The sequence below is a fragment of the Triplophysa rosa genome, linkage group LG18 (genome assembly GCF_024868665.1).
Source record: "Triplophysa rosa linkage group LG18, Trosa_1v2, whole genome shotgun sequence".
NCBI classification, from domain to species: domain Eukaryota; kingdom Metazoa; phylum Chordata; class Actinopteri; order Cypriniformes; family Nemacheilidae; genus Triplophysa; species Triplophysa rosa.
In genome coordinates, this window is record NC_079907.1 from 20078669 (window position 1) to 20088558 (window position 9890).

The 9890-nt window shown below is 39.5% G+C and overlaps 1 protein-coding gene across 2 annotated transcripts in view; it reads left to right on the forward strand.

The window, feature by feature from the left end:
• Positions 1–8855, forward strand: part of scn4aa (sodium channel, voltage-gated, type IV, alpha, a) — a 51462-nt gene extending 42607 nt beyond the window's left edge. For both annotated transcript variants that reach the window (XM_057357724.1, XM_057357727.1), the window contains exons 17-26: positions 731–857; positions 935–1089; positions 1177–1350; positions 1434–1556; positions 1688–1966; positions 2173–2226; positions 2509–2646; positions 2735–2839; positions 2945–3215; positions 5153–8855. In XM_057357724.1, coding sequence (XP_057213707.1) covers positions 731–857; positions 935–1089; positions 1177–1350; positions 1434–1556; positions 1688–1966; positions 2173–2226; positions 2509–2646; positions 2735–2839; positions 2945–3215; positions 5153–6429 — 2703 coding nt within the window. In that variant the 3' untranslated portion in view covers positions 6430–8855. The remainder of the gene's footprint in view (positions 1–730; positions 858–934; positions 1090–1176; positions 1351–1433; positions 1557–1687; positions 1967–2172; positions 2227–2508; positions 2647–2734; positions 2840–2944; positions 3216–5152) is intronic.
• Positions 8856–9890: the final 1035 nt, after the last annotated feature.

Genomic DNA, 9890 nt, shown 5'->3' on the forward strand with positions numbered 1-9890 from the left:
TTTTATTTAATGAACAACTTAAATTAAAAATATATATTTTATTCTGCTGCACTTCTGCAAACGTATTCAAGCTTTAATCTTCAGCATTTCTAGATGTATTGTGGTCATTCCAGTCCAGTGTCAGTTCAATATCAACAAAATCAAACCTGACATGAAGTCATCCAACAGCAATGTTAAAGACTGACAGAATGACAAGACGCATGAAAACTGATGAAAATCCAGGTTATCACATAAGAAATCATTTTTGAACTTTTCCTTAAATACAAAATACAAGAAATATGACTTCTTTTGTGTTCTGTAAAAGAAACTATTGCTTAAAAGTGAATATGAACTTGTTTTCTTTGCAGTATTTGAGATCTGAAAAAAAATATTTTTCAACTTTCTCAAGTTATCATTTTCTGCAAAAAAAAAGAAATGCAAATAGAAACAATATTTTTGTATGAAATTTGGAAGGAATATTGTTAGTCGTTTACAGAATAAAATGATCATTTTTACCTAAACTCATACCTATAAATAGTAAATTCAGATCAAACGGAAAATAATTTTCTGAAAATGGCCGCTTAATTTTGTGTTGGTGTCAAGCACAAAGTTAATGTACTCTGACCTCTAGCTGGCGTAAAGAAACGATAGTTTCATGAAATGCAGTTGCTGCCAATCAAAATGTGGGTTTGTTGACTTGTTTGGACTTGTTGCGTTATCTGTGTGACATCACAGGTGTTTCTCTGCACAGGTAGCTCTTCATGATGACGATTCCTCAGTGTGCAGCACAGTGGACTACAGGCCTCCAGAACCCAAACCAGAACCCGAGGAGGAGGAGGAACCAGAACCTGAAGATCCAGAGCCCTGTTTCACTGAAGGTTTTCACCGCACGTCAATCTAGCCACTGCAAGACCTTCAAGAACTTGCCTTAGATTGATTGATTTATGTCTGTTAGGTTGTGTTAGACGATGTCCTTGTTTGAACGTGGACATCACAGAGGGTTGGGGGAAGAGGTGGTGGAACCTTCGGAGAACGTGCTTCACCATCGTTGAGCACGACTACTTTGAGACCTTCATCATCTTCATGATCCTCCTCAGTAGTGGAGCACTGGTGCGTCTCTCAGTCACCAGGCCGTAGTCTCAATCTAGTCATGTGTTTATAGTCTGTGCTGTTAAATTCTCGTTTTCATCGCTTCAGGCATTTGAAGACATCAACATTGAGCGTCGTCGAGTCATCAAGATCATCCTGGAGTATGCTGATAAAGTCTTCACGTACATCTTCATAGTGGAGATGTTACTGAAGTGGGTGGCGTATGGTTTTAAGACCTACTTCACCAATGCGTGGTGCTGGCTAGACTTCCTTATTGTAGATGTGAGTTGACATTTTGGTCCAAATGGCAGTTTTCAATGTTTTTTGCTGCTTTTATCAGGGTTTTATGTGTGTTTTTGTTTAAGGTGTCGATTGTGAGCTTAACTGCCAATTTATTGGGTTATTCCGAACTGGGACCTATCAAATCGCTCCGAACGCTCAGGGCCCTTCGGCCTCTTCGAGCCCTGTCAAGATTCGAGGGAATGAGGGTACCAAATAAATGTCTCTCTACATCTGTTTACTCCAGTGTTTTTATAGGGTTCACGAAACTGTGAAAGAACAATACTGTCCAATGTATAGAAAACAAATAGGACCAATCAGATTGTGATACTCCATACAGGTGGTGGTGAACGCGCTGGTTGGTGCCATCCCCTCCATCTTTAACGTTCTTCTGGTGTGTCTGATATTCTGGCTGATCTTCAGCATCATGGGAGTCAATCTGTTTGCTGGGAAGTTCTACCACTGCATCAACAGCACCACGGAGGAACGGCTGCCCATGGATGTGGTCAACAACAAAAGTGACTGCATGGCGCTGATGGAAACCGACGAGGTGCGCTGGGTCAATGTGAAGGTCAACTATGACAACGTGGGACTCGGCTACCTCTCTCTACTGCAAATCGTACGTTTTCTCTATGTAAAGAACAATCTGTGACATACAGCACACACACATCCATAACTATTCAATTGTATTTACAGTGATTGTCATTTCCATCGTATTTTCTTTTAATGCCTCAGAGGATCCACAGGTAACACAGTACATGTGAATAATAAAGCACAGGCTTGTGTTGAATGTGCTGATGTTCAGAGAGTTCTTCTCTCACACAGGCCACATTTAAAGGCTGGATGGACATCATGTATGCTGCAGTGGACTCTAGAGAGGTACATGACAATGTAGAGCTGTTCTAAGTGTGTGCGTTTACATGAAACCCTTAAACAGCGTTCGTTCCGTCTCCGGTTCAAATGTCAAGATGGTCCGCCCAAAAATTTAAATCCTGTCTTTATACTGAAGTAGCCCTTACTTCTCCTTTGGAACAAAATGGAATATTTACAAGGCTGTTGAACATCTGTTATCATTCTTTAGAAAAAAAAAACAGAATTTGCATTTTTGAGTGACTGTACCTTTAAGTGCAACAGGAAGAATCATTGATTCTTCTGTGTCAGGTGGCGGAACAGCCGTCCTACGAGGTCAACCTCTACATGTACCTGTATTTTGTGATTTTCATCATTTTTGGCTCGTTTTTCACACTCAACCTCTTCATCGGCGTCATCATCGACAACTTCAATCAGCAGAAGTCCAAGATAAGCATCCGCTCCTTTTCAGTCTAGTGAATTCAGTCATGATTCAGTCATTATCAGAAAGAATCATTAATATCTGTTTGTTCTGCACTTTGGAGGGAAGGACATCTTCATGACAGAGGAGCAGAAGAAATACTACAATGCCATGAAGAAGCTGGGATCCAAAAAACCTGTCAAACCCATCCCTCGGCCCACTGTATGAACCTCACCGTCGCTCATGTTTTATTGGTTACTGTACTGAATATCGATCTCTTGAGATGTTTCAAAGTGAATCATCTGTGTTGTGATGTGTTTTGAACAGAATAAGATCCAGGGCCTGGTGTTCGACCTGATATCACAGCAGTTCTTTGACATCTTCATTATGGTCCTCATCTGTCTCAATATGGTGACCATGATGGTGGAGACAGATGACCAGAGTCCAGAGAAAGAGGAGATCCTCTACCAGATCAACCTGGTCTTCATCATTGTCTTCTCAGGGGAATGTGTGCTCAAGTTATTTGCGCTCAGACAGTACTTTTTTACCATTGGCTGGAACGTCTTTGATTTCGTCGTGGTCATTCTATCTATTGCAGGTAAGTGTAAAATTGCAGTTGTACCGTTTATTGTTATTTTAGATGGAATATTTGAATGAATAAACTCGAGTGATTCTCAACTGGTGGTTTCCAACCCAAAAATGGCTCACAGACAGAAGAGAAATTTACTAGTTACAAGAAAAATTCACTCTAAAATTAGGATTTATTTATAATTTACCCACCCGCAGATTATTCGGTCCCATTTCAAAGTAGTAACTTTCCATAAAAAAACGAAACTTTCCATGATTTTATTATTTAAGTTGAAGAAGGGCTTATTATACTAGAAGAAAAAATACTGGTCCAGATTTAGGAAGAGGTTTTTTTTACCTCGTGACACAGGCCAAATGTCCCCCCTGTTACAGGACATTCTCATCTCTTTTTTTAAAGTGTTTAGTATTAAAGGAGTAGTTCACTTTAAAATGAAAATTTCATGATAATTCACTTACCCACATGTCATACAAGCCATCCGTGTGTTTATTTCTTCTGTCGAAAACAAGTTGACGCTTTTGAGGAAAGCTTCCCAGGGTTCTTCTCCATATAATGAACTTCAACGGAGGGCTGTTGGTTAAGGTCCAAATTTCAGTTTCATCGCAGCTTCAAAAGGCTCTACACGACACCAGCCGATGAATAAGGGTGTTGTCTAGAAATAAACACGGGCGACTTGTGTGACATGTGGGTGAGTGAATTGTCATGACATTTTAATTTTAAAGTGAACTACTCCTTTAATAGTTAATGTAAAATCTACAATTTCTAAGGGCTAAAATGTCCGTCACTTTACCCTGCAACTGTATTTCAATAAAGTGTTACTAAACTTAACTTAAGTATTATCTACAATAAAATGACAATGTTAATGCAACAGTGTATTTTGAATGCATTTTATTAAGCATGACTTTAATGCAATGTAGTCCCATTTTTAAGTGACTTCATTTTGCCAATTCATTTCTTGCATGTAAACAGAAAATAAAAATGTATAAATATGTGCTGATTTTATTTCATTAATACTAAAAACTGCACATGAACAGGGTGGACACAACGTAACAGGTTGGACACTAACAGGAGTGACATTTTATGCTAAACTTCGTCATTTCTAACCACATGGTGACCTTGGAGGATGATTTTTAACATGTTTATTAACCATATTTCTCAAGATAGTGTTTCCTCTGTAAATAAGCATAACAGAGAGGACGTGTTTTGCTTTACCACATCAGTGATCTATTCTGAAATCTAGAAGAAAAATCAGATAAAAAGAGTGATTCTTGCCTCTTGTAGATGATTTACCTCAAATTGTATGCAATTTCCTGAGAATAATGTGACTAGAAGAGCAACCAGGGGGTGTGGTCAGAGGGATTACAATCAGAGTAACAGGGGGGACAATTATCTCAGGCGCACTAAATTATTTAAAGATTTTTACTACTAAAAATATATTTGATTTTCTGTTATATATTTGTAACTGAAGTTAAGCATACAGTTCACGACTGGGAAACATGACAGTTCAGCCTACTTGCACTACAATGAGAGTAATTATTTTACACTTAATTTAATTATGAGTACATATCATAGTGTTCTATGGTGGAGATGGGTTAATTATATTTTCCATTTTATATTATATTCCCATTTTTTAATAAAATATCCCATATTATGTCTTAAGGGACCCGAATGGCACAGAAAAGTTGGAATGACTTATGTGATTTCCTTTCTTTAGCTGAACACAAATATCTGTCACTTTATATAGACATTTACTGTAGGTCCCATATTAAAACTTCACACTATCTGGAATGATGTGAGAGTAAATTATGCTTTTAGAGCTTTTTTGAGTAGTATATTTCTTTAAGATCCATTGCACTAGAAGTTATGTGAAGTACACTTCTGTATTTATTTCTTGACTCTACAGGTACTCAACAGGTTTGTAACAGTCTGTATCTTCTCTCTCTCTCAAGGTCTAATGTTAGCAGACATCATCGAGAAGTACTTTGTGTCTCCCACCCTGTTCCGCGTCATCCGACTCGCTCGGATCGGCCGCGTGCTGCGTCTCATCAGAGGAGCGAAAGGCATTAGGACTCTGTTGTTTGCCTTGATGATGTCACTTCCTGCCCTCTTCAACATCGGACTGCTTCTATTCCTCATCATGTTCATCTTCTCCATCTTCGGGATGTCTAACTTCGCCTATGTGAAAAAGCAGGCGGGCATCGACGACATCTTCAACTTCGAAACTTTTGGCGGCAGCATCATCTGTTTGTTTGAGATCACGACCTCAGCGGGCTGGGATGGCCTTCTGCTGCCCATCCTGAACAGCGGCCCTCCGGACTGCGACCCTGACATAGAGAACCCTGGGACCGGCTTCAGGGGCAACTGCGGCAATCCCGCCATGGGCATCATGTTTTTCTGCAGTTACATCATCATGACCTTCCTGGTAGTGGTCAACATGTACATCGCTATTATTCTGGAGAACTTTAACGTCGCTCAGGAGGAGAGCGGAGACCCGCTGTGTGAGGAGGACTTTGAGATGTTCGACGAGACGTGGAAGAAATTTGACGTCGAAGGGACGCTGCTTATTGAATATGACCACTTATTTGACTTTGTCGACGTATTGCAGGATCCACTGCGCGTGGCCAAACCCAACCGCTTCAGACTGATCGCCATGGATCTGCCCGTCGTAATGGGCGACAAAATCCACTGTCTGGATATACTTTTAGCAGTAACTCGAGAGGTTCTGGGTGATTCCATTGAGATGGTTGCCATGGAAAAGAGCATTGAAGCAAAGTTCCTTACGAGCAAACCTTCTTTCGCGCCCATCGTCACCACCGTCAGGAGGAAAGAGGAGGAGCAGGCGGCTGTCGTCATTCAGCGAACGTACCGCAGACATCTGCTTAAACGTGCTGTCCGTCATGCCTGCTTCATGCGGCGTTCCAAGAGCAAAGTTAGGAGTCAGGAGGACCAGGGCCTGGTCGCGAGGAAAATGGACGCCTTCTATGGCAGCAACCCGGAACTCGCCATGGCCCTTGAGCTGCAGATAAGACCAATGCCAGCTAACGCACAGCCACCCGAACCCACGGCGGTCGCACAGCACAGAGCCTCAGTGACTTACCCTCGACCGCAGGGACAGCTCATAGTGCCGGTGGAGCTCACAGGCGAGGTGATCCTCCGCTCCGCGCCCAGCCCGGTGCATGACCTCTCCAGTTCAGAGAAGGCAACCATCAAAGAGTCAGTGGTGTAAGCGGTGGACCGAGGACTGTGATAATCCACCTGAACCCAGACTAACAGGACAGCACTGGAATGCTAGATTTTGGGAGTACTTTTTTATTATTGAAACTTTAAAGTCGGGACTTTTCTTCTTAATTGTTCCTAATTAGAAAAATTTGGAAGAATCCCTGTGACTTCAGTCAAGTTCTTCTGCTCTTGTAAGTTGTGTACGCTGTTGTGTACGCTTTTTCATAATAAAAACGGTCTGTTTTTGTGGGAATTTGTAACTATTTTACGAGGTGGCTTTTTTGAATGATTTTGTATTTAGTGAATTATACAAAACATACAATTGTTAGAAAAAAGTCAGCAGTCATTGGCACGAAAGCAGATTGTGCAAGAACTTGTAAATTAGATCAAATTCATATGAATAAACAGTGTTGGGTGTAACTAGTTACTAAGTAATTAGTTACTGTAATTTAATTACGTTCCCATTTAAAAAGTAAAGTAAGGGATTACTAATTTAATTACAGTTACTATGATGTAATATACAGTACGTGTGTGCAATAGTGGAATTGACATCAAAATTCAAAGTCTAACTTTAAAAGTCTGTGCTTTAATGTATAATTCTCACATTTGTAATGCTTTGGTCAGTTAATAATAATACTACTTTATGTAGTTTAATATGATAGTTTTATATGATTTATTTGAATGAATTAAAAGAGCCGTTTCATGTCTATCCTTGAATCGCTTAACTAATCAAGGTTGATATAGGATATAGAAAGTAAGTAGTAATTAGGTAATTAAATACTTTTTGGAGAGAGTAATTTGTACAGTAATCTAATTACACTATTGAATATGTAATTAGTAACTAGTAATTAATTACTTTTTCAGAGTAACTTGTCCAACATTGTGAATAAATAGTAACAAATTGCCATGAGATTGTGTTGTGAGTGTAGACGAATGAAATGCGGGATACAGGGTCTTAAACTCCAGTCACACTTAAAGATTGTAATTTGTAGTTTTTGGGAAAGACACCATTGAACACATTGAACAGACCCTCGCAATCTTGTTTTCATTCATGTGACATTGAAACATGCTTTCTGCAACTTGTCTGTTTAGCTTCCTATGACTCAACTGTATCTAGTAATGCTCAAATAATTTTACAGTTAACAGCGTCCTTACACATTTAACAAGTCCTGGCTGTCCTCTGTACTATACATAATATCAGTTCACATCGTAACAGAAAGTTGGAGACCGTAAATGAGATCCGCTGTGGTCATGCAGAGCACATTTCCTCACTGATTTGACTCTTTCTGCTCTGACTAAACGTCTCCTGAGGACACGTTCATGTCAATGCATAGAAACACTTCCTCTTAATGCCCCGCTAGTCACAACTGAATATTCAACCTGATCGCTCTGAAAATTCATACAACGTGAATGTACAATTATTAGAAAAAAACAGCATGAAGGTCCTTAAAATGAGCCATTACTGGGGTGAGAGCAGATCGTATGAAAATGCACAAATGAGATTGGGTTAATCTATAATTTGCTAAAATGTAAAATAGTTACAAATTGTCATGAGATTGTGTTTGGATTTCTCCTGTGATCATTCAATTGATATGCTGGAGTGTTCATCATGCCTGCAAATCATTGCAATTAATTTGGTTTTTCAAAAATATTTCATCCGGCTAATTATTGGTAAACTTAAATTACATTTTGGGGTTAAACCACTTGTCAATATAGAGGACTTGTAAGCGGCACCATTTTGTCACACTCCACTGATGAATATATATTGTGTAAAAGTTGCCACAGCAAGTGTTACATTAGATTTTTATTTTCTATGCAAATTTATGGATAATGTTTGTGGGAACTGCTGTATGTTTAATTCTCGTTTGTTCAAACGGTTCAAACAGAGCCATGAAATAGTTGTTTAAAGAGCCCCACATTTTTCATCTGAATCTCCTGTATGTTTCGTTTATCATCAGCACATGCAGTGTTTACACCTTTGTATTCCTTACACCTGATATATTCATGTAAAAACGCCATTTCAAGACATTTTCATGTTATTTATACCCTAGATTTGACATCAATTTGTTAGTAATATATGGCAGTTGTATTTGTTGTTGTATGTTTTAGGGAAATTCATAATTATTTTTGAGCTGTAAAAGTTCTCATGTCTTAATGTGATTGCAAATGTCTTATTTCTAAAAATATGGCATTTCTAAATAAAGCACTTTTAGGTTTTATATTTCACCTCTTGTATAGTTTTTAGATCTGGTCATATGTTTTGCTTTCACATTAATGTTGATTTTCTCCAATGTTTACATTTGATAATATTATGTGTGCTGGTTTCTTTACTGCTCATATGTACATTTTGCTGTATGATAGATGCATCGGAGTTTCACCACTGAAACGACATTTAATTCAATGTGCATTTTAAATGTTAATAGAATAAATTTGATAAGATAAATGTGTGTGTCTCTGACTGTGTGCTGTGAAGTCTGAATGTGACAGATGATCTGGCGTTACAGTGAAGTTGTACGGTCTTAGCATGCTATCATGTGTTGACATCTGTCCTGGAGATGTTTATCAAGCCGTTTTTCCATTAGACTTGTGCTTCATCGGACTTCTTCTGTGTGTCACAGCGGCCCCTGACCGGATAGCTCTTCTTGTTTCACACCTTCTATTTTTACCACAGCTGAGATGTTTTCACCTCAGGTAACCAGAACTGGGCAATCCAACGCTCCTTACGCTGACATTTGTGCTATAGTGATCTTCATATGCAAATCAAGTTTCATCATTTTAAAAAGCTTTCTGAAAAAGTTGCAGACCTACAGTAGCTTTATTAATGGCTTTTTATTGGTTGTGGCCTTGTTTCAACACATTTTTATTTGGATTCACTTTGTTTTGATCTTGTATTGACTTTGAGAGAACTGAATCACTCCACACATCCAGGAGCGGACTGACCATCTGGCGTTCCAGGCGTTTTCCCAGTGGGCCGCTAACGTATGGGGCCGGAACGGATGCTTGGGCCGCTTAGACGGACGTATTATAAATGCGAACGCATGCAACACGAATGCAGAAGACACGTATTTTTGCCACCATTTTTCTTCCTAGTCCAGCCCTGCACACATCCTAAAGACTTTAATGGGGTTCAATACTGAAAATGTTTCCTTCGGGTTTTTTTTTTATTGCTTGCACACAGTAGGTGTGTTCGACTTCATGCAGGGCTGCACAGGCTGATCGGCGGCTGACTTGAAGCAGTGCATGCCGGTGTCATGACAAATCAAGTCCCCTCTCGAAATCGGTCCCCTTTAGGACCCCGCGTGATTCTGTTGCCTGAAAGAACTTCTAATGGGTACTCTTTTTAGCGCATGTTCAGTGCAATTCTTACATACATAAATTACGATTTATGTCGCTAGTCCAAGTAGGACAAAATTTCTAGCTTTATGATCTTCTTCAAGTCAGCCGCCGATCGGTCTGCGCAGCGCAGCG